The sequence below is a fragment of the Haliotis cracherodii genome, unplaced genomic scaffold (genome assembly GCF_022045235.1).
Source record: "Haliotis cracherodii isolate W230 unplaced genomic scaffold, xgHalCrac1.p SCAF_7, whole genome shotgun sequence".
NCBI classification, from domain to species: domain Eukaryota; kingdom Metazoa; phylum Mollusca; class Gastropoda; order Lepetellida; family Haliotidae; genus Haliotis; species Haliotis cracherodii.
In genome coordinates this window covers 26,116,815-26,143,261 of record NW_027266330.1, presented here as the reverse complement: position 1 = coordinate 26,143,261, position 26,447 = coordinate 26,116,815, and the positions used below count along the sequence as shown (strand labels likewise).

The 26,447-nt window shown below is 38.6% G+C and overlaps 1 protein-coding gene across 11 annotated transcripts in view; it reads right to left on the bottom strand.

Annotated features, from left to right (window-relative positions):
• Window positions 1–26,447, bottom strand: part of LOC139447935 (serine/threonine-protein kinase mig-15-like) — a 189,135-nt gene that overhangs the window by 93,246 nt on the left and 69,442 nt on the right. For 9 of the 11 annotated variants that reach the window (XM_071229423.1, XM_071229430.1, XM_071229425.1 and 6 more), the window contains 3 exons: window positions 24,889–24,950; window positions 22,982–23,076; window positions 20,028–20,054 (listed from right to left, as the gene is read on the bottom strand). In XM_071229423.1, coding sequence (XP_071085524.1) covers window positions 20,028–20,054; window positions 22,982–23,076; window positions 24,889–24,950 — 184 coding nt within the window. Of the gene's footprint in view, window positions 1–20,027; window positions 20,055–22,253; window positions 22,272–22,981; window positions 23,077–24,888; window positions 24,951–26,447 lie in introns of all 11 variants that reach the window. The other 2 variants (XM_071229424.1, XM_071229428.1) reach the window with 2 other exon arrangements.

The following is a 26,447-nucleotide window of genomic DNA, read 5'->3' as shown; positions in this document are numbered from 1 at the left end:
ATCACGTCCAGCACGTGGCTCTCCCTCATCAATAATCAACATTAGCGGCATATTAACGATGGTGATTTGTCCAACGATGATGACCAGTCAATCCTCATGGCGACTGCAAAGAGGTCATCCCAGGTCAGGAGGGAGAATGGTTTGTTTTTATGTTGCAGAAATAATTTCAAGGAAGGGATGATATTCTTAGCCCAAGGGTAAGGAAATGGGACATAAACAACTGAAATGGTTTTTTTATAACAAAGAAACACAGCTGTGACATGGGCCTTTCTTCTGCCAAGTTTTCATAATTCAACACATTACAGAAGTAACAGGCAACATCATTTCCTGATAAGTGAGTAAGTGAGTGAATGAGTGAGCGAGAGGGTTGGTGATTGGAGGTTGTTTTTCATGTATACATATATATAATGACTGTGTCTGATCTTGGCACACCAGCGGTAGACAGCATTATCTATATTGCATGCTGACATGATGTCATCAACAACAAAAACAAGCCAGGCAAGCTATCAGTTGGCCCTCACAACAAGCATGACCTATTTTTTTCAATCCCTGCAGCCTTTGAAATGATGATGATTATTTTTTACATTTCTGTGTTTGTACAATTTATATATGTAACCACAACATTTAAGATACATGCAATATATTTTCAAACATTGCCAATAAGCATCATGAATACTGACTGAGAATGGTTTTATGCCGTTTTTAGCAATATTCCAGCAATATCACGGCCGGGGACACCAGAAATGGGCTTCACACATTGTACCCATGTGGGGAATCCAACCCGGGTCTTCGGCATGACAAGCGAACGCTTTAACCACTAGGCTACCCGACCGCCCCGCATCATGAATAAACTTCACCAAGCTTTAATCAGCCTTCGGTAGAAAATCTTAAGTTTTAAATCCTTTTGTACAGCTTAATTTACAAATGTATCCACATGCCCAATGACAGGTCCACTTACCAACACTTTGAAACCTCATTCTAAGCACAAACTCAACTTGTCGTGTTGTGATGATGAAACAATGTTGTAGAGATGTTACCAATCACAAGGTAAAAAAAACACAATAAAAGTAATGCAATTATCAGATGCTTTCAATATCATTATGGTATGATAGAGAATGCTTTCAGACAGTATTTATTAAAGTGACTGACATACCACAGTGAATATTGATCTTCAAAACAAAGGAATCAAATTCTGTCTCAAAATAATTCAAATTTTGAGCCAATCACATGTTGTTGAAGACAAGCTGTCAACAAGACTGTCGTGCCTATTTAAAAGTCTCACTTCCATAAGCGGATTTGTCAGCAGAAAGAAATACGTTCATAAAATGTCTCAAATCTGAAACCCCCTTCTCTTTCTTTTTCCCCAAGTTCAATATGCCACTCAAAAATATTACAAACTTTCCAAATCAATCGGGACCTGACAGCAAGGGTGAAATACACACGGAGGGAATAACCAATCTCGTGTGACTGTTTGCAGAGGACAAGAGGGTCGCATTTGGAAAGACAGATATTTCAAAAGATGGTGACAGAGTTGTCTGCTCTTGAAACATGGTCTAATTAAAGTCTGCAGAGTTTATTAAGAAAGCCTGTTATCAAACGAGTGAATCACAGACTTGGCTAAAAAGGTCAGCATTGGCGTACATGTTTGGATTAAAGAGAAAACGAGTCTGTCATGGATCTGGGTGGGCAGGTTTTGAGAATTTTGAGGATTTTCCTACCAGCCATCATTAATTGTAACACCCATCAATTTACAATTAATGATTTACAATTCAAACTACTTGGTTTATGAATGGAATGAAGTCGTGAAAGGGGCTGATCATTTTAACACAATTTCCATATTTACTGGTTGGATTAATCAAACTTTTTTGACATATTTATTGCATCTGATGCATAGTCTAAACCGCAATCTCTAATTAAAGAACACAAGAACGTTATTACAATGGCATCTCTGAGTGGAAAATAACATGGCTTGAAAAATGAATTTTGTAAGATGATACAAGTATTCACAGTCTTGGGACTAGTCACACAAATTTACAATTCAAATGCTGAAACCAGGACTATTGAGGTGCCAAACAGACTGATCTGTTTGAGGTGGTGCTGAAGCATCTGAAACTGAAAACCATCAGCAAGTTTTTCTTTGAACACAAAATCAATCGATCTAAATTAAACACTCAATAAGAATTTGAATACTACACCCAGAAAGGAAAGGACACAATTTTGACTACAGGGCGTTGGCTTTGGTAGAACATTTGGGAAAATAAATTGGACAGGAAACAAATAAGTTATGAGTTGAATGAACATATCTGTATTTTCTTAATCATTATTTAAATTGATGCATGAAAACAAAAACTGCTATCCATCTTTGAAGAAAAGGATTAAAAATATGATAATCAAGAATTTGTATTGTACAGAACATCCTCGTAGGGCAGGGTACAAACTATCTACATATGGAATAAATATAACTATCAACATGAGAGGTAGATATATATATATAATGTACATTAATTATATAGATATTATATATTATTTTCATTTATAGTGTATAAACATTTATATATATATATCATGAGGTGGCTGGCAGAGTATACTTTAAACATGTAGATACTGTATTGATAAGAAACAACAGTTGTAATAAAGATTTTGGGTCATATCTAGATGTTGTCTATAAGAGAGGTTCTTTTAATAAACATGTCAGACATAATTTGTGAAACATATTTTGCTTTTTCAGGGCAGGGGTTCAGGATACTTGCAAAGATTTTATGATCATTTTAGCAGTTTGATAAATCAAGTGTTCGAAGACGTAACTGTCTTTTGTACCGATAATTTGGACAGAACGAAAGGAAGGTTTTTTTTCCTTATCTAAGTTACATAATTTACATATTCTCTGGTCGACAGGTGAGTTAGTGTATCTGCCTCTTTCAAATGATATGATTATGTAAATATTTTCTGTATTACTATAAGAAATATTTAACAGACTTAAAATTAACCTTAGTCTACCCTGGAAACTGATCAGTCAGTCAATTAAAGTATGTGCATGAGTGAGTGAGTGAGTGAGTATTGTTTTACGCCGCTTTTAGCAATGTTCCAGCAATATCACGACGGGTGACTCCAGAAATGGGCTTCACACATTGTACCCATGTCAGGAATTGAATCTGGGTCTTCGGCGTGACGAGCTAACGCTTTAACCACTAGGCTACCGGACCGCCCCCTCATCCTTGGAAATTTGCAGTAAGGAAAACAGACATAAAGGAAGTTGAAAGAAAAATCAATAAAACTTTCCAAGTCATAAATCTAGAAGTGCACTGAAATGTTTTGAGTATTTTAAACGCCATGTAGTTTTACATGAAAACAGTAATTAAGAATACTAAAAAGTGCACACCCTCTTCATCTGACATTTGACGTGAAATGAACATCTAACCCTCCTTGCTTCGTACACTATGCAGGTAGGAAGTCATCACGAGCTGCCGACACAACCATCCGCGAGGGGAAATTAACGTAAAATTGACGTGAAACTGACAAGAAACTAGTGAAAAACAGGTCTGATCTCAAAGAGGAAATTCAGAATCCATGCCCCAGAGAAGGGAACTCTTACTTGCTAATTCCAGCATTTACTTTCATCGTTCGCTGAAACAGGATGTGTGCCATCCCCTCCTTCCCCACAGGAAACTGGAATCTTGAGACCTTCAAGAATTTTGCTGACATCATCAATTCAATTGGACTAAGTAATTGTAAAACATGTCCTGCATATATTCAAGTTTAAAATTACATTTTTGCAAAAAAAATTCACTGTCCAAAATTCACTGTTCAATTACACACAAATGAACAAAATGAAAGAAACAATTCTTGTCACAATGCTCATGAAGATTATAATACCAATTGAAAAAAGTTCATATTATAATTTCCTTCACTCATTGCTTGATTGATGAAACTTAAATTAAAGTAACATGATTTTTGTCACAAAGCTCCTAAACATCTTCATACAAAATAAATTAAAAATGTCCACTTCATAAACTTGTAGTGGGAACGTTATTCAATCATTTGAAATTTTAATCAATCTTTCACACTTACACTTCTATTAACACAGATGAGACAAACACAACTAACTAAACTAGTTTTGCCCCGAGTTCAAAGCCCCATTGAACCTATTACCATATCATGTCTGTGCAGGCTGGAAGAAGTCGGAAACATCAATAAGTGAGTCATTCGCAGAAAGACTGTTATTCCCCATGCTTCATTGGAGTCTGGTCATATCTGTGTCCCCATCTCCTCACAGGGGAACTTAAAATGCCTTGGAGAATTTCACCAATAAAATATTATTCCCCTTGCTTTAGCTCGGATTGTATCTTTGGCCCCTTTCCTTACAGTTGAACCAACACTTTTGAGAATTCCACTATAAAAAGGATCGCCTCAAGGGCGCAGTAACAACTGAAACTTTAGAAATATTACTGTACATAAAACATGCAGAACTGACAAAAGAAATAATATCAAAGGGGCTTGCAATAGGATACAGATATTGATACATTATCCGAACACATTAGATTTTAACATTTGCAGTTTCTGAGTTATAGCCAACTGGTCCACAACTCATTTCAGACAAGCAGACTTCATTCAGTCAATAATACATCAATATATGTGGCGGCCTAAATCACGTGCTTGGGTGCAGAGAGTAGTTGGATGGGTGACCATGTTTGGCAGCTGGACTCCTGCGAGTTTCTGGGACTCGGGGTACTGCAGTGAGGGAGTTGGGTTTAATGCTTTTAACATTATTCCAGTTATATCACGGCGTGCCAGCTTAATGTGGGAGGAAATCCCCAAGTGATGCAGGTCTCAGACATAATTACCACTTTGGTGAAACCCACGAGCACGGGTATGGTGCTGACAAATCTAGAAACATGATTGGGGCGAACCGGGATTCAAACCCACAGTCATAAGTTTCTGGCATGCCCAAGGGATGCAACCCTGCACAGCGAATCGCTGCTACTTAGACGACTGGGCCACCCATGCCCCCTCAGGTTACTGTAACTGTCTCACACTGAACCATGTGGTGTCTACTTGGGCATTGGACTTTGTTCGAACTATGCCTCTGCAGTGAATGGGTACCCAGTAGGATGAAATGCCAATAAGACTGTTGACCTTCTGGCAACTCAAAGGTAGTATGGGTGTGCATACTCCCCAGGGAGCTGAGAATGAAAATCGATTGCACACTGATTCATTGACTGGGGAAATAACAATGTAGCACGCTGAGGATGCCCCTCTGTTGTGTGAAATTAAAGTGCAATATAATGGCATTATTATTGTTTGTTGTTGTTGTTGTTGTACATGCTGACAAGAACAAATATTCATCCAACAATTTGAAACACAAAGTGTAATGATAAAATCAACAGTATCTCAGATTTCCATAGAGTGAGTGAGTGAGTTGGGTTTAATGCCACTTTTAACAGTATTCCAGTTATATCCCAGCCTGTCAGCTTTCATGTGGGAGGAAAGTCCAAAGTGACGTAGGTTTCAGACGTTTACCACTTTGGTGAAACCCACGAGTACATAAATAACTCCACCCAAATATAATCTGCGTTCAAGTATAGTTAGTAGTACTGCTAACTTGGTACATTTAAACTTTACACAGGAAAACGCTAATTCATACCCAGGCCTAATGTCAGTGCATAAAATTCCCCAAAAGTTCAGTCAGACGACCATACAGGCAACATGGCAAAGTTTCCAGGACAGACAAAATGTTGCCATCCAGAATTTTCTGGACTAAAAACCAAACATATCAAAAGGGTGAGGCTAGTACTGTTTAATGTTAGTTCTCAGAAAATAAAAATAAACTGGTGGATTGTCATCTTAGTAACTTAGTTACCATCAGGCAACTTTTCAAAACTGACCGCCTTGGACTGTCGGTGAGGCAGGCATTATAAACACTGCTAATATGTAGTCAAACTCTACACCATAGTGCTTCAGGTGAACAAACAGGAGATACTAAATATGGGCAATGAAAACATGAATATTCAGTCTAAAAATTTCATTTGTATTTCCTGTTAAGTTTTATTTGTAGAGATGAAGATTATGGTGTGTGTTTTTGTCTCGTAAAATAAGCCATAAAATAAGCAATCAGCTGTACACTCCTTTTTTCCTATATCTTCCATTGATTCAGTAACAAAATACCCAATAAAATAACTACTTTGGTTTCACTGAGCATTTTTACGGATGGAACCGTTTGACAAGTATCTGTGGGAGATCAGCTAATCAGTGAATGTGACAAGAAGAAGTCCAACAGTCTTATCTTCTTTCACTTTCAAAAATAATGTGTGTCAAACAAAACATACAACAGTTTACAAGACAAAGTGTACCATTGATTACATTGATGACATTTGCAACCATTGCCTGGTGTCAGTAGTGGTAATCTGATCTGGGTTGCAGGAAATATTTGTGGGGTGGCGAAATATCAGCGCAAACACAATTTCACCAAAATTTAGGTGAACAATATTGAATTAAATTTTTAATGAAAAGAATAAAATATATTAAAAACAGATATACAATAACTTCTTTGATAGGCATTTAAAAGTTGGAGTACTAAGTAAGGATAAGAATTTATGGATGAACAACTTCTTTATTGCAATTAAGAGCGACGTTTCGGTGTAGGTTCTAACACTTGCTTGATAACGGTGTTAGAACCTACACCGAAACGTCGCTCTTAATTGTAATAAAGAAGTTGTTCATCCATAAATTCTTATCCTTACTCAGATATACAATGAAGACTTTTTATAACCCGACCATATAACAACAGGTCTAATTTGCGTACTTCAGTGTGGGTGTGTTGGCATGCCATTTTCAGTGCCACATGCAAACGGTGATGTCTTTTCTTTCGGGAAAAATCTAAAGTCACTGTCGGCATGTATTGTCCTCCCACTCTACACAGCGGTATGTTTGTGTGCATAATATTCAACAATACACAATTAGTGAGTGAGGAGTTGGGTTTAACACGGCTTTGAACAGTATTCCAGTTATATCACGGCATGTCAGCTTGAAATCTTCACTTTTGATATCAGGAAAATTGGGACTGGCAACTAACTAACATGTGAGCTAAGGACTGGTAAGATTTTCAAGTAGCTGGTCCTGAACTCGGGGGTGATTGTTTGGCAAGTGAGCAAGGCTGCATGAAGCAATTACCATTCCATGATTACTTCAAGATAATTCTACTCACTTTCAACAGAACTGTACCTAATTTAATGAAACAAAAAATGTCTTATCAAGCATAATGCTAAACTGAGTCAGGTGGTTGGTTCATAGGAAGAAAAGCTGCCTTAAGAAACACTTCCTCTCCCCCAGTTTCCACGGAAACGGAGCGCTGCAAAGAACGTAAAGTAGCCTAATTGGAGTACTATGGATCTCGCAATAATAAATACTTCCCACAGCTGAGGGTCCTTAATGTAAATGTGAAAAAGTTCACGCAACTTATCTCTTATCAATTACAAAATTCTATATCTGAAATATATGCTCTTTGTAACTGCTGAAACGTCATAGTTTTTGTGGCCCAAGTTCACCAACACTAATCCACTTCCTAGTGGGCGACTTATTCATTAGCTGGGGGTCATGTTTGTCTGACCTCAGGCCCCAAAACTATAATGAGAACAGTGTTTAGGTAGCTTTAGGATCGCGTGAAGATTACACCTCTTCAGTTACTCGTACAACAAGTGTAGTCTCCTACACAAAGCAGACAATTGCTATGTACATGGTGTTCAATTTCACTAACAAAGGTTTGACTGTTTTTCTAAAACCCTGACAGGAATGGACTAGGTTGATCCCAATACCACTCCTGACATAGAGAGCTCATCAAACACATGTACAACTGAGAAATAATCCATATTAGCTTCATTTAACATCTAGTCAGCTCACTAAAAGCTTGTGTGTTGCAGTTCAAAGAATCTCATCACCGGTGGTCTTCCAGTTCACAGAAACGTACCCAAAATAGAACCATTACATATGGTGCAAAATGGAATTTTCTTTTCAAAGAAATATTTTCTTAATCTGAGAATGTATGTGCTAATGCTTTCAATTAGGAACATAACTGCTTGATGTAATGAACAAATCTCCCCTTTCTTTGGACGTATGCCATGGCATCAATACCGGGTTGATCATTCTGCTGTTTAACATGCGGGATGCTTCAAATACAAGAAAAAGACAACTACTTTAAATTATGGGGAAATATTACCCCATTCTTACTCAACATATAAAAACAAGACAGGGGATTTTTTTAAAGTACACCGGCCAAGGGTAAATTCCACACACGTGATGTTATCAAAATTCAAACAATAGAAATCTATTTCCGACAATCTGCTCTATCTCGCGACATCAAAAGAATAATATTTTGGCGTGTTTAGCTTGGTGGCATCTCATAGAAACATTGCACAGAATTAGCAGTGAGGAAACGGGGCTTTGTTGGCTTCCGAACACTAACACCTGTGAAAACTATTTCATTCACATTTCCAGGAACTTTTGGCGCCTCTCCAAGACAACATTGGCAATTGCACACTCAAAGATATCATAACAAATATGCATCGTCATGAATTATGACTTCATTCAGAGGAAGGTTGCTTTAAAGATCTGAAAAAATGGCATACTTCCAGCATGTTTTCCCTGCTAAGTAATCAGTAGGCTCTTCAGAGATTCAATGATATAACATCAAAACATAAAATTGTCAAAGGATTTTAATCTGATATACTCTCAAATTTTCTGACATTGAAACACTAACATGAGTTTTTGACACAATAATGATTCACCCAATGAGATTGCTTAGGGTTTTGGAATATATAAAGGCTTAAATTTCTTAAATTTCTAAGAACTAGGTTTATGTATTCAACCATTATCTGACGTAAAAGAAAAAAACACAGTTTGCTTATTCAACCACATGATACAATCAAAAATGTTCATGAATAACAAATATACTTGCAAAAACTGAAGCGTATCTTCTGACATGATCGTCAAGAAAAGTTTTGACCAAAAAAATCCTTTTGATCCTATTATATTTTTAAGAACAAATAATAAATGATTCCTTAATAAAAATTCCTTAATTAACAACTTTGGTTCATACTCACAAATGTATTCCACATCAGACATCAAAGTAAATTTGTCAAGCAAGACATTCCCTTGTGGTGGCACCTTCTGGGAATGACTGTCAAAACTATCATCTTTGCTGGGTACATAGTATTCTCCACAAAATAAGCAGAACTTGTGTTTCCAGAACCTGTTACAAAGTGCTTGCACTTTAAATCGATACAAAACCTTGTCAACCTTGAAAAAAAAGGAAGTTTCTCAACAAAACTTTAAGCACTATCACAGAAAACAAACATATTTACAGCTGCTAAAAACTATTTTCAGGCTAACAGTATTTTTGGAAATTGGACTAATTGGTTACCAATTTCTTGGCCATTTTGTGAAAGTATGGGGAAGATAATAAGTGACTGGATGTTGAACATCTGAAGATGTCATTATTGTGGGTAATCTGTTCCGCAGGTTGTGTGATAATCAAGCCAAAATAAACACCTGTGAAATACCTGAGATTAAATGAGCAGCCAGAACGGTTTTCCTGTTTCTTAAATTCAAAACCACGTTCTTTGCAATTGACTCAACACATAGAAGCACCACAGAACTACAAATAAACATGTGTTTTTTGTACACAGCAGAAAGAAACAAATCTTAGAAAAGTTTGCTGATTGTTGAGGTAAAATGTCTTCCATCACTTTTCGGAGATTAGTTATTATGCATGGTGTAGTGAGTGAGTGAGTGAGTGAGTGAGTGAGTGAGTGAGTGAGTGAGTGAGTGAGTGAGGTTTAACGCTGCTTTAAACAGTTTTCCAGTTATATCACAGCGTGTCAGCTTAATGTGGGAGGAAAGCCCAAAGTGATGCAGGTCTCAGACGTTTATCACTTCGGTGAAACACACGAGCACGGGTATGGTGCTGACAAATATGCATGGTGTAACAGCAAGCTTGAATCAGGATCTGGGTGATTGTGTAATGGCATGCTTATACTATGAACCACTGGTTTTGCTAAGATTTGATTACTTACATGCCTCCAATCTGAAACTGTATTATCGTTGAGTGAAGGGTAGTCAAGATCATCCGATTATCAATCAGGAGATAATATTTTTCAACAAATGTTATCCAATTTCTTTTGAAATAGTTTTGTTTATCGTTCGTTAGACTAATTGAAACAGCCCAACCCAGCAACATCTTGGAGTTTGATAAGAACTCTTGCATTTTCTACATGAAACAAGAAAACACACATGCTATTACACTTTTCTACATGTGTAATAGAAATAATCCTCTATGTAAAATCTACAACTGAACCTTGTACTTGTCAAGCATATCAAGTTCATTTCTCCTCTCTCAATGCTTATTATCGCAACAGCTAACTTCCTTGTCAACAATGTAATATTTACAAATTCCACAGCATATGAACAAGAAGAAAGTTATCGCAACATGGCTCAGGTTGTGAAATCTAGCTGTAAAGAAAGCAAGGTCTCTCAGCAGCCTGCTAATAAGCTTGTCTCTATCTTGAAGTGACAGTTTTAGTGTTGTCTGTTTCAAGATAGAGTTTGCTAAACAGTGAAGCACGATAGGCTTGGTGATACAGCTCCCATAAAACAAGACAATTGCCAGCATCGACATCCATAATGCCCAAAGCTGCAATAATGCTTGACTTACTGAACAATTCCAAACCTCAAGTGCCTTTTCCCGAAGAACAGCATGTACGATAAACATAAATTCTCCACTAATATGTTTTCTTAAGTAACAACTTAACATTTATAATGAAAACACGTTTGCGGATGTATTCATTTTTAAGTAATTAAGATGAACAAAGTTTTGTCTGTTTGCTGTTTGAAACTGCACTTGGCAAAATCCATCTGTATGACTTTTCTGTAAATAATCAAGCCTGGACCAGACAATCCAGTGACTGACATCATGAGCATTAATCTACGCAATTGGGATACCATGACATGCTTCAACAAAGTCACCAAGCCTGACCGCCCGATACAATCAGATCCCGTCAGTCGATGAACAAAGTGATCCTGTCATATTTATGAGAACATCTTAATATGGACATCATCATATTTCCTTGCATCACCCATGTGATACAGTTGTTGGATATCTGGTTGTGAATGCTATTCACATTAACTAAATTGGTCAGAGAAACTTATAAGTGGCTCACCTTTTCACAAACACCTGCTGTCATCACTATTTCAAAGTGACTCATAAACACATGCTTGTGATATAATCAGAATTATACAATGAACCCTGCTTTTTGCAGAGATTTCTTATAAAATGGTTCTGCTTTTGTTTGTTACATTCATTGACATTTCTATTTAAAAAGTGAGTGAGTGAGTGAGTTTGATTTTACGCCGCTTTTAGCAATATTCCAGCAATATCACGGCCGGGGACACCAGAAATGGTCTTCACACATTGTACCCATGTCTTGAATCGAACCCGGGTCTTCGGCGTGACGAGCGAACGCTTTAACCACTAGGCTACCCGACCGCCCCCTATTTAAAAAGAAAAACTTGCTGTAAAAACAAATCTTGACCGGATGTTCCGCTACAGGACAGAAACCAGGGTGTAACTGTTATAATGAGACTACCCCTGAATAGTTCTCAAAATAAATCCATTTAACCTACATCAAGGGAGCAGGGAACCTGGCCCGCAGGCTCATCTACAGTGAGTATACCTTTTGTCATAGTCATGGCATTCATCAATGACTGTTTTTTTATGAAATCAATTAGGTTTAACAGCCCTTACAAAGAGTGTACAAGGCCCACCCTGGTACTTGTTCTGTTACAGGACCACGGTGATTTCCACGATGAAAAGATTGAATCAACAGAGACTGTTGTCTTGGTTTTTAACTGCAGGCTACAATCACCAGGAACAGAATCTTGGGAGTTGACAAGAAAAATACTCCCTGGCAAAAATGACATTTGCAAATTAACTTAATGTAAACCATTATACACCATAGATGTACTTAATGAGCAGATTGTGTTCAGGTGGCCTCACAAAGTCAAGGTGTGGTAGCTACAAAAAGTATGTTGTTCCAAATGTCACTAATTAGATTTACTTTCATCAGTGTAAAACAAAATTAACGGCTCATGAAGGGCGTATAAACAGCTCATATTCAATACACTTCACCAGGTCCTATAGTGGAAGAACATCCTTTTCAGCCAATACCAGTCACAAGAGAGGAATTATATAAGCAGTTCATATTCAATACACATCACCAAGTCTTAAACTGAAAGAACATCCTTTATAGCCAATACCAGTCAAAAGAGGAATGTCAGCTCATATTCAACATACGTATCACATAATCTTCATTTTTGGCTGTACTAGTCAAAACGGAGTGGATAACAGTTTATATACCACGCACATCACCACGTCTAAAACTGATCCAACAGATCTTCATTTCTCGTCTGTACTAGTGGACAGGAACATGAGCTCATATTTAATAATCTTCACCAGGTCTAAACTGATCAGACAGATCAGTCTGTACCAACATATAGCATGGAATAACAGCTCATATTCAATATATTTCATGGCTTGAAACTGCTTGTGTAACAATAACATCCGTGTTAAGCGGAGAATAACAGTTCATGTCTCAAACATTTAACCATTTTCAAACCCCATGTACCAATATTACATGCACAAAGAGTAACAAGCAGCTTATTTCTATCACATAGCAACACAAAAGACTGCATTCTAGTTCAGCAGTATCTTCAGTACATCGGCGCCATTACAGTGAGGAAGTTCATCACTTCAGTACAGTAATTCCAGACGTGGTAGCTTTGATTAAAATGGAAAAAACATGGCTCTGTGGTGTGGCATCCACTCTGATCAGCTATCCCAGAATTCTCAAAGATGGGCTATCAGGCGTGAGGTACAGGGCATGACTGATAGAAGCTCTTGTTAATTGACCGTGAATCTGTTAGAAGCTTCTCGCCTCTTTTCCAGCCAGACTCTCTATTTTTTCCTCTTCAGTCCTCATACATCCACAACATCATCTTGGGAGGTGGGGGCAGGTTATGATAAGATTATGTTAGCAAAATTACCGACACTTTCATAATGAACTTAGTGTTGCCATATTAAGCACATTTTACATTTAGCACTCCTACCATAGGTTTTCTTCAAACCTGGAGAAAAACAATTGCAAACTGAATTCTAAGGCTGAAACCTGTCACATTTTTATATTCTGTATCGATACCAGATGATACACTTGCTAAAACAAATTACTTACTACTCATTTTACGACCCACAGCGCTATTGTCAGTCAAACATTGCAAAATGTTAGTGTGTGAGTAAGGTTTTACACCGCTTTAAGCAATATTCCAGCAATATCATGGCAGGGGACATGTCGGGAATCAAACCTGGGTCTTCAGCATGATGAGCGAACGCTTTAACCACTAGGCTACCCGACCGCCCCCATTCCAAAATGTGTTGCACTTATGAGTTCAACTTCACCACTAAACATAGCCCCTACTAATAGGTGTCTGCAGTTAGGTTTTCCTTTTGAACCTGCTCTGAAATAGTTATTTCATGAAGTTTCCAAGCAATTTGACGTAAATATGCGTATCTCGATATGTGTCACGTTGTGACCCATGTATCAAGATACGTATCGTATCGTGACTTTGCTGTATCAGTTCACCCTTACTGAATTCTATCAATCACCAAAAAAAATATTGCATCTGACAGAAAAGAAATGCCATAAAAAGGAAGAGAAAACAGCAATGCAGACATCTGATCACAATTCAACGATATTTCACACTTTAGCTGTTTGAATTGTCAACTTTGATAACTCTTTATGCAAAGGTTATTGAAAATGTTGAAATCTGATTCCACAAAGGGCGAATATGGATTGATAAATATAGCCCAGATGACGCATTGTTAGACACACAACCATTACCCCATCTCTGCTGATAGTTTACGCACCCCTGTTACGGCCCAGGCCACCACGTCTAATTATTAGCAAGATATTAAATTCACAACAGTCAGCCACCCAGCTTGCTCGAATCATGGAAGTGAAGCAACAACCTGGGATCTGTTGTTCATCACACACTAAGCCTGCTACCATTTATAACCATGTCAGGTAGCATTTTCCACTAACAATTCAAGGGATCTTGTCAAATCAGCCTAGTAATTTTACAAAATTTTCTTCTTGAATCAAAGCCAACTGGACTATAGATTCTAATGAATATTTCTGTGTTACATGGTATGGTGATTGCAGAATGAGTAATAACGAGACAAAACAAAGGATGGAATTTACATTGAACATGTTGAAGAGTCTGGCTGAGATTTATCGCTGATTGCATCTGACATGTCTTGGAAAAGTGATACTTCTAATGGAGGCTGAACATGGAAGAAGAAAAGAAATTTAAATGTTGAAGTGGTATGACTATTATTAAACTGTCTTGTGGGGAGTATAAAAAATTCCTCTCATTAGTAACCAGTACTGTCATGTCAATAGCTGGCCTTGACAATGTCCGAATGATAAAGTTCTAGTAATCGAGAGGCCCATCTGTTAGGTTTTCACATGGGACATGTAGGATCACAACATGACCATCCCTTCAGCAGCAGGACAGGCAGAAAACATGTAAATTTGGCACAACACTAACATTTGGTCTATGAAGTGAAAACATTTTAAGATTTGTTTGGGTGGGTGGGTGGGTGGGTGGGTGGGTGGGTGTAGTGAGTGAGTGAGTGAGTGAGTGAATGAGTGAGGTTTTACGCCACTTTTAGCAATATTCCAGCAATATCACGGCGGGGGACACCAGAAATGGGCTTCACACATTGTACCCATGTCGGGAATCAAACCCGGGTCTTCGGCGTGACGAGCGAACGCTTTAACCACTAGGCTACCCAACCGCCCCGTAAGATTTGTTTGGGTTAAATTGTCTTTTAATATATACTAATGAGCCTGACACTGAAGAAATCTCAACTTGCCAAAGTATTGTAGATTTTCTAATACAAGGAGTTTTCAGATGTTTGTGTTTCAGGGTCAATATGAAAGTGACTTGGGACAATTATCAATTGGTTTTATTTAACACACATGGGCCCATTTTAGTTAACCTGCTCAACAGCTTTTTACTGGATTCTACAGTTGCAACTACCAGCCTTTTGTAGGTTTGTTTGTGGTTTTACGCCGCATTCAGCAATAATTCATCTATATGACGACGGTCTGTAAATAATGGAGTCTGGACCAGACAATCCAGTGATTGACATCATGAGCATCAATCCACGCAGTTGGGATCGATGACATGCATCAACCAAGTCAGCGATTGAAGGTTTCTGGCATGCCCAAGGGATGCAATTCTGCACAGCGAATCAAGGCGCCTTAGAGGACTGGGCCACCCTTGCCCCCGCCAGAGGTAGAAACTAACAGTAATTAGTCCACTCATCTTTATAATGATAACATATTGCATAACCCTTTAAAACGGCAAATTGCTACTAGGTCCTTATGATACCTTAACTTTTGGGCAGTTTGGCAAGGATGACAGGACTAGTGCCAATTTCTAACACTGGCATATTAACATGTGCACTGCAGAGAAAAGCAAGAGTTTGTTGTGTAGTGCAGCACACATTGAGCACATATAAGATGCGCATGTATCAGCACATGTCAGCAGCCGCCACTCTGGCACATGCAATGCATGTGTTCAATATACAACCATGTTTCCTGGCACTTCACACATCCTACATGAATTTTTTGGTGCAAGCTGCTCGTAAAACTTTTTCTTTTTTTTAAATGATAACCCAATATATTGAGAAAATATTTACCGTACTGGACGTACTAAGCACCCAGGGCGCTCTCAAAATTAGAAATAGGGAGTTTTCATTTGAATATTACTTTTGTGAGAGAAAAAAAACAGCTGAAAGATCGTACATTTGCCGACAGCCTGTAATGTTTATATACCACAGATATATTTTTCCGGAATTTAATTGCCCATAATTAAGGGTGCATATAACACATGAGTGTGTGTTATATGTGAATAAATAAGTCTTGTGTACATTGATCAATCGGAAGGGGTGATAATTAGGATTGTTTCACTAGCCAATATATAAGCTAATATCGCCGTGGGCGCTTATTAGAGCGGGGCACTAATTACGTCAAATATGGTATTTTAGAGAGCACTGTGAAAGCATAATGTGCAGTATAAACACATGAACATGACGATATTAATAATGTTTCAGTGTTTGTTTTAATATCTTGCTATGTCTGAATTATCCAATCTTCAACCTTTATCACTATGTGAATCAGAAAACATGTTTACAGGAAAGATTAGTTTGTCATGGGTGTGAAAAAAGATCAGAAAACCGATTCAATGAAAATAAACCCACAATATCGTGTACTGGTGGAGGCTATCTTGAAACACTGAAGAGTAAGAGGCTGTCATTGTGTATGAAAGAGTGTGAGTGTGGTATATGAGTGAGTGTGGTATATGAGTGAGTGTGGTATATGAGTGTGTGGTATATGAGTGAGTGTGGTGAGTGAGTGTGGTATATGCGTGAGTGTGGTATATGAGTGAGTGTGGTATATGAGTGAGTGTGGTAAGTGTGGTATATGAGTGAGTGTGGTATATGAGTGAGTGTGGTATATGAGTGAGTGTGGTATATGCGTGAGTGTGGTATATGAGTGAGTGTGGTATATATGAGTGAGTTTGGTATATGAGTGAGTGTGGTATATGAGTGACTGTGCGACCAAGTATGTGAGTGATTTTGTTTGTTTGCACTCAGCAGTATTTCAGCTGGATAATATCAGTCTGTAAACAATTGAGTCTGGCCCAGACAATCCAGTTATAAACATCAAGAGCATTGATCAGCACAATTGGAATATGCAACCAAGTCAATGAGCTTGGACCATAGCCGTGGGACCCCACAGAGAAAAGTCAAACAAATTGCCCTTACAGAGTGAACATTCAAACTAACTCACTGCTTTAACACTGGACCCATCTTAGTTGGTTGGTTTGTTGTTTAATGCCACACTCAGCAATATTCCAGCTATATGACGACGGTCTGTAAAAAAATCGAGTCTGGACCAGACAATCCAGTGATTGATATCATGAGCATCAGTCCGCCCAACTAAGTCAGCGAGTCTGACCACCCGATCCCGTTAGTGGCCTCTTATGACAAGCATCTTTAATCGAGTGCTGTTTGCAATAAGCATGTAAAGTGGGCATGACTTGTTTTCTGTTGCGGAAGTGGCAAATCTTATAGCTTGCCTTACTTAGCCGGTGTCATAGGTCTGCGAATGAATCAAAACAACCCTTGATCAAAAACATAAGAATGTAATTTCAGGGAAGATTCACGCCAAAACTTGCAAAGGGATCTGACCTTGATGAATACAAACTCCAGTCATCAGACTTGACTTTAGGAGAAGAGCAATTCATATTTCGTTTTTATCTCACCATGAGACAAGAGTCTTACGTATTCATAAATGCAAGCTTTGATGGCCGATTTTGTCCTGCATTTAGTAATAAACTGAAGCATCTGTAGGTTGGAGACTCAGAGCCCATCACTTTGTGTCTGGCTTATTGAATAATCTTTATTCAGGATTGATCATGGACACATATTCTAAGATAATTGTACTCACTATCTACATAACCAGATTTTGTCTGCAAATATTCAACCCAAGAAACTGGAGATTTAACACGCTGCCTGAATAACAATTGCACAAGAACACTCAAATTGTGGTGAAATTTCAGAAAACATGAGAAGAAATCAAAATTTTTAAAGTAGGAATGTGAAACTGTGTCTGGAATAGAGACAGATAGTGATCAGTTTTCACAAAAATCAATGTCTCCTTGTCATATTTGCCGTGAAATTCAAATCATATTCCGTGGTACTGCTGCTGATCAATCTGTTACAAATGTTTAGATGGCACGAGTGAAATTGAAATTCCCTTATGTCAGCTACAGGTCTCAAACAAAGGATGAAATTTAAGATTTGACAATTTCAGAATGATGTCCGACACAGCATCCATTTTGAAATTCTTTTCACTTGCAAAATTGCAAAGGAAATGGTTGAGAAAATGTAATCTCTGCCGAAGGCCTATCCCAATGACAAGTAATTTTATCTTGGGAATACGATTATAGAAACATGCCTTGGAAGGTATTGCACATCATTGGGAATAATCATGTTATCACAGGTCTTTGTTTCCATGCCTTGTGTTGCTTAGGGGTGGGTCAGTTGTGATGGTTGAGCAGCAACGCAAAAAAATTGAATTAGATGCTGATTAAGTTTGAGTAAATGGGCAAATGTTGAATGTTTCGGCCAGTCAGTACCTTGAAGGAATTCTTGAAGTTCCTCGGGCCACATCACTGACGGAGTGATACCTCTGGCGACTTATGACAACCACTTTGCCGGCTCAAATTAGTAGGCAATGCTCTGTGGGCGTGTTAGAAGGCAGCAATGTGGATAATTAACAAGGTATCATACGGGAGGCAAAAATAGCTTCTGTGATGGCACTTGTTTCTACCCACATACAAATGAAGGACTGTTTTTCCTTTATAAATGACATGTAGAACTTTATCATTATTCAAAACAATTTTTTTAAGAACAATGCCTCATTCCCAGGAAAATGCCCTCTAATGATAAGTGTGCATCATGAATAACCTGTCCCTGTAAAACAAACCTGATGGACAAAGGATAAAGCATTAGCCTGATAGACAATGGCTGGGAGATCTAGGTGTGAAATAATGTATATTGTCTCGTTCAACCTCCCAGTACAGCAGATATTACATTCTCAGTGACAAGAAGTACTGTGATGGTTTTCTTCAGCTTTATAATAAATGTACATTGTTTATTACAATATGCCATTACCAAAATCACAAAAATGACCTTTATCAACTTATTGAGGCTAGATGACATTGTTCATCAGGGGCAGAGCTAGATGGTGTTCATCAGGGCCAGCTGATGTTCACTGGGGCCAGAGGGTGTTTATCAGGGCCAGATGGTGTTCATCAGGGCTAGATGGTGTTAAACAAGGCCAGATGGTGTTCATCAGGGCTAGATGGTATTAAACAGGGCTAGATGACAATTGTTCATCAGGGGCACGGCTATATGGCGTTCATCAGGGACAGTTGATGTTCATTGGGGCCAGATGATGTTCATCAGGGCTAGATGGTGTTAAACAGGGCTAGATGGCATTCATCAGGGCCAGATGGTGTTCATCAGGGCCAGATGGTGTTAAACAGGGCTAGATGGCATTCATCAGGGACAGTTGATGTTCATTGGGGCCAGATGATGTTCATCAGGGCCAGATGGTGTTAAACAGGGCTGGATGGCATTCATCAGGGCCAGAGGGTGTTCATCAGGGCCAGATGGTGTTAAACAGGGCTAGATGGTGTTAAACAGGGCTACAAGGCATTCATCAGGGACAGTTGATTTTCATTGGGGCCAGAGGGTATTCATCAGGGCCAGATGGTGTTCATCAGGGCTAGATGGTGTTCATCAGGGCCAGATGGTGTTAAACAGGGCTAGATGGTGTTAAACAGGGCTAGATGGCATTCATCAGGGACAGTTGATGTTCATTGGGGCCAGATGGTGTTAAACAGGGCTAGATGGTGTTAAACAGGGGTAGATGGTGTTCATCAGGGACAGTTGATGTTCATTGGGGCCAGATTTTGTTCATCTGGGCTAGATAACATTGCTCATCAGGAACATGGCTTGATGGTGTTCATCAGAGATAGTTGATCCTGACAACACAATATGACGAAGCTTTTGGTCTGATTTTCAGACATGTCTATAAAGTTAGATCTTCACTTTCTATGTATCAGAATTGAGCAACACAACACAACACAGAGCAAAACCTTAGTTCTCAGTCACGGCCTGTACACACCAAATACTACAGATGTACAGCTGATACACTGTTTCCACTTTCATTGATGAACCTCAGTCAAGTTAACAACTTCAAACCCAAATCAAGCAATTTGTCCTTCATCAAGACCACAAACTGTTAGAGTCAAAAACACAAATCCAGAACACAAAACAACCTTACCTTGTCAGACGTCACCTGAAATAGAATCTTGGAAAGAAAAAAATACACCACAATTAACAAGTTTTAAAACTCTGTTTATCATCTGGATGATAAATATTCTGTATTCTGTGTCTCATGGTGCATATTTCTTGTTGTATTGTTGTGTTTGTTGACACTGTATCACATGGAACTGTAAACCTTGTCTTCGAGCATAAACCTTGTCATATCAGTGAATGTCAACATATAGATTACCGAACTAGCTCATAAAGATATAACCCCATTTTAGGATGTCTCATTTGTCAACTCTGATAAACAAGCGACTCCTGTATAGATTTAGAACAGTGTGCGACAAACTCATAGACAGCGTCTTTGGTTATTTGAGACATTAGATAAAAAATTAGAGACATTAGATAAAATTTTCCAGACAAATTGTCTGACATTTTTTTCCTGATAATCTGGCAATAATTTCATACACGGTCACCCAAAAAAAGGTTAAACTTTTCTTGACATTTACTGCTTGTAGCTTACAGAAAGTGAAAGATAAGCTTTATGTGTCGATGATTAAGTGAGATGGTCCATGACGACTTAATAAAAAACAGATTCATCGTGTATTGTACAGACTTCTCAAATGTGACACATAGCTTAAAGATGAATATAGATAGAGAAAGTTGAATGTCGCCTATTGAACACATAAGTATGAGTTATGTTTCCAGAAGCACCCAAATTACTTGACTAAGAACATTCACATGTTTCAAAACCTGCAGATTAATAACGTGTTATAACATATGTAGTAATTTTCCCACGGTTAGGTGTCGGGTATGCAGATTGTTCTAGGTGTAAAATAAGTATGAGTCCTCTAATCACTGCCACTGTTATCCGTCATCCCCAAGGTTCTGCGTTTCTGTCTACTACAAGCAGGTTTAGTGAAGCTGTTATTGTGTCCGAGTGCTTACTGTTTCCTGGAGAAACATGTCATTAGTATTATCTTGTCATTACTGGATTACAGGTTCAGTCCACGACTTTGGAAACTTGTCCGAAACACGAGTCTAGTAAACTTCTGTTCAGTCTTGCTAATAAATGTGTTTGTTTGTTTGTTTGTTTGTTGTTTAAAGCCCTCTCAGCAATATTCCAGCTATATGACGGCGGTCTGTAAATAATCGAGTCTGGACCAGACAATCCAGTGATTTGACATCATGAGCATCAATCCACGCAATTGGGACCGATGACATGCATCAACCAAGTCAGCGAGCCTGACCACACGATCCCGTTAGTCGGCTTTTACGACAAGCATAGTCGCCTTTTACGGCAAGCATGGGTTGCTGAAGACAAGCATAGTCGCCTTTTACGGCAAGCATGGGTTGCTGAAGACCTATTCTACCCCGGAATCTCGCCTTTTACGGCAAGCATGGGGCTAATAAATGTGTATATAGTAACACTAAAATTTACTGATGCTAAATGATGCTAAGCCATGGGCTAGTCGACTAGAGGCTTATATTGGACTTCACCAGCTAGACAATCCCAAAATGTCCAAAGATTGGTGACAATGTGTAGTAGACCTATTTTAAAAAGGATTTACTAGAGTCTAATCACATTAACCTTGGAGAAAGGATCTTAAAGTATCAATTTGTTGTCAAATTAATATTTCATTTACATATTCACTAAACAGGTGGATGTCAAGAGACATGTGTATCTCTTAGTAGAGTTTTCAATGTGCATCTTCTTGTCTGCCCAGTAGTGTTGCGACATGTGCTAGGCGTGCTGATGTAACTGGTTGCATTTAATACACATCTAAGTATATTCTGTTTCTGAGACAGGGATTTATCTGGACGTGCTCAGAGGCCGATTTTCCGACACCAGTTTGCGGCAAAAATTACCAATTTGTAACAAATATTTCCAAATTCAAATTACAGTGTAGCAATATACATAACTCATACCTAATTGTATGAGTGAGTGAGTGAGTTAACATTTAACGTCACATTGACAATATTTCATACCGAGAAAAACTAATTGTGACATCAAATGAAATCTCAGAATATCTCTGAATGTAAGAAAACAAGAAATTTTGAAAAATCCCAATTTTTAACAAAATAACAATTTTTTCCAAATTTTCCTGCCAAGGGGACATAGTTAAGAATCCTCGATAAATCCCTGCATTGCAGCCTGTCCATGTGGTTAATCTATGTGATTAGTCTATGTGATAATGTTTGTGTTATTTGCTGTCTGCATCTTTAGCAGTCCTAGTCCTACCTCTTCAGTGTCATCCTTCTGCATAAAAATCAGAATACCAACAGTGTGATCATCGATGTACGTGTATCATATCAATGTGTTGTGTAAATACCTTGGTCAAATCAGTTTCATTCTTATTTATGAATTCTTCTGACCAATACATTAATATACAGAAGCAGCTAACAAGAACAGCCAACGCATTACAAATCAAAATTAATGTCCATTTTGAAAATTCCTATTCATCAAGAGGAAGTTATTATTGCTCAATGCTGCATTAAATAATATTGCAGCTATTCACAAGGATGGGTGCTATTTATTTTTCTCAAAATGTCTCGAATTGATGTCAATACAAAATCACATGTAAGGAGGGGTTTGCAATAATTGTATATACAATCCGGTGAAGTATCTTACACAATATAGAGGTTGCTCATCCACAAAAGAGGAAAAGAAACTGGTTTGACCAAAACAAGAATAAGGAAGATCACAAGAATTAGAGCCTGAAACACCACATCCTTGATGAAAATCTTCATGATACAAACATCTGGGTCAATCATCTTTTGTAAGGTACGTTTTAATATTAACAAATGAGATATCCAAAAATATAAACCTAGTTTGTTTCAATATCAACCTGCAAATAATTACAGTGATAACTTATTTGAAACAGAAAGACCGGGATCCTAGTTACGTGATGAGACAACCATACGGCCAGTAGTCACTGTGATCTCCATGACAACCAAGTTGCAACTCACCCGTCTGGCGACCAGGGTGTTCTCTCCATCATCCTCATTGACTTTGCTCAGATTGTGTCCCGAGTCAATGTTTGGCACGCGGGGTGGTGGCATGTCTGGAAAACAATCATGTTAGAGTGTTTAAGACTGAAGAAATATGACTAAAGACTAGGAGAGTGAGTGAGTGAGATGGCTTTAATACCGATTTTTACAGTATTACAGTTATATTACGGCGTGCAAGCTTAATGTGGGAGGAAAGCCATAAGTGATGCAGGTCTCAGACGTTTACCATCTCGGTGAAACACACGAGCACGGTATGGTGCTGACAAACCTATAAACATCATCAGGACGAACAGGGATTCGAACCCACAACCATAGGTTTCTTGTGTGCCCAAGGGACGCAACTCTGAACAGCGAATTGCAGCGCCTTAAGACGACTGGGCCACCTGTGCCCCCAAAGACAAGAAGAGAAGAGCTTAACAATTTTTATTCACTACAACCTCTAATGCCATTGACAAGGCATGACATATTAGTTTATTTCTTGGACTGATTGATTTCCATAATGTCCTAAATATCTTTTTCGAAATTGGTAATGTTTAAGGAAGAATACCTTATAAAGTTGATAAAATCATTAACACATCCCAATCCCAACTGTCTCTAGTAAAATCACTACAAGACCCAACAAACATCATAGAACATGTCTTCACGATGTCCCATCAAACAATGGAAAATGATGGGTCCCATTTCATAAAGCAATCGTTGTGCTACGGTGAGGTGAGATGAGGTGAGGTGAAATGTGGTTTAACGTCACGTCCACGATTATTGCACTTATATAGCGACATGCATGTACGTGTGTGTGTTCATGTGGCTGCTTGTACTAGTCCAGACTGATGCCGATTTATAGTGCTAGCTCACTGAGATACCATGCTGCAGTTTAACATGAATACCCCACTCAGACACAGTATACTGACTCCGAGCCGACCAGTCCTTGTTTTAGCCCCTTATTGCCGAGCGCCAGACAGGGTAACAACGAGTAACATCTTTTAACGACTTTTGGTATGACGCGGTCGGGGATCGAAACCCGCTCTACCATTAGACCACAGAGGAGGTCTCGTTGTGCTACGATTGGTAAGCGTATGTTAATATACGTAGTTGAGACTGTCTTGGACCTATGATTGCTTAGTGGAACAGGGCCCAGGCATTACAAAGTCAACAAAACAAAGTTGACTTCAATTTTCCTTTAAGTGTTTTGGGGAAGATGTTACAGACGAAGATATATAAAGGGAAGTAACTCTTGCTGCACAGTAAACATATGATGGATTAAATACACATTATGGATCAAGCATCTCACACTTATTTCTTGCATTACATGTTTTCAAACATGTCATATCAATGTAAGTATTAGATAATGTCAGTTTCAAGTCACAATAAAAGTTTGACACATTATAGTTTGACAAATTCTTAAAAATTCATTAACATTGAAACGTCTGTAAAATCACTACAAAAATGTACAACATGAGTATAAAAGTTTGGGAGAAAGCATGACATACTGGGACCCTAGTCTGTCTGGGATCATCCCCACAGGGAGAATGCATGGCATAGTAGGGAGGGACACTGTCTGGGATCATCCCCACAGGGAGAATGCATGGCATAGTAGGGAGTGACACTGTCTGGGATCATCCCCACAGGGAGAACGCATGGCATAGTGGGGAGGGACACTGTCTGGGAACCCCACAGGGAGAACGCATGGCATAGTGGGGAGGGACACTGTCTGGGATCATCCCCACAGGGAGAACACATGGCATAGTGGGGAGGGATACTGTCTGGCATCATCCCCACAGGTAGAACGCATGGCATAGTGGGGAGGGACACTGTCTGGCATCATCCCCACAGGGAGACCTAAAGATGATGTAACTCTTGATCCTTACCTTCATGTATAACCATGGAAGACTGGGTCTCTCCTGTGTCCACTGAGAAGCCACCAGGTGGACTGAAATAGACAGAGTCGTGCTGAATGTTTGATTCAGGAAACACAAATGTGTTACGAACATCAATCAGAACACAAGCACCAATACATACTGTTAGCAATACAATGGTAATGACATATGTTGACACTGGGATAACTGAAAAACTCCTGAAGAGTACACCTGTGTGAGAGAAGTCAGTTATTTGTAGTTGAAAAACAGAGTACACTTTAAAATATACATGGAATACCATTTTAATTGTCATTCTTGAGTCTTAATTTATTTGTTTTGCAAGGTTGTCAAAAAACTATGAAATATCTTAAGATGCTAAAACAAAGGAAAAAAACATGTTATGACATACCACTATCTATGTCAAAGTGATGAGTATCAATTGAATGTCTACTAGTGGAAAGGGTCAGAATAAAACACAACTACTTTCCTGTAAGTGGCTTATCTCCCTTTGCTGCAAGTGGAAGTGTGGGGCTTTATTTGTGACTTGTACAGCAAAGATAGCATTGTGCAAATCAGACAAAGAACTGTACCGATCACTTTTGTTTGTTTGTTTGTTTGTTGTTTAAAACCACTCTCAGCAATATTCCAACTATACGACAGCTGTCTGTAAATAATCGAGTCTGGCCCAGACAATCCTGTGGCTGACATCATGAGCATCGAACCATGCAATTAGGACAGGATTACATGCATCAACCAAGTCAGCAAGCCTGACCACCCGATCCTGTTAGTCGGCTTTTACAACAAGCATAGTCACCTTTTAGGGCAAGCAGTGGTTGCTGAAGACTTATTCTACCACAGATCTTCACGGGTCAGATCACTTAAATCATGTATCCTATCTTGCTAGCCTCATCAGATTCATCAAGTTCTCTGATGATTGTTGGTCGGATGGTCAACGTAACTTCAAAATTAAGCCACCAATCAGGTGAACTTTGGGGCAATGATAAACTGAAGTGCACAAAGTCAGATGGTGTTGAAGTCTGAAAGTAACTGAACCTCACCCACTATAATTGTCCTTAAAGCAAAAGAAACTTTTGTTATTTTATTCATCTATGAAAATACTGAGCAAAAACGAGCCAAGATCAGTCATATATATCCAAAGACCTTTCAGGGCTTTTGTGAACATATCACAGTGTTCATACTTTAAGGATGGTCCTGGGGTCCATCATGGATAGACAAGGCCACAAGTCTGTTAGTCCGAGACGAGAGATATCTGTACGGACTAGCCGTTTTTTAACCAAAATCTAGTTATTTTAAATAACAACTGGATAGGGGATATGACCAATGGTTTCTACCCCTGGGGCCTTGAGGTCTTTTATTCAAATAAAAAAAAACCTAAACTTTTAACATTACGACCAGGATCCCCTTGACCTTCTTACTAAATTAATATTGTCATGGTTACGTCAACCCTGAAGGTAACTATGGTGACAACATTCTATATTTCTGAGTAACCATAAAACTACTTCCTTAGCTCTGAGAAATAAAGTTACTATTTCTGTCTATACACACTGAAA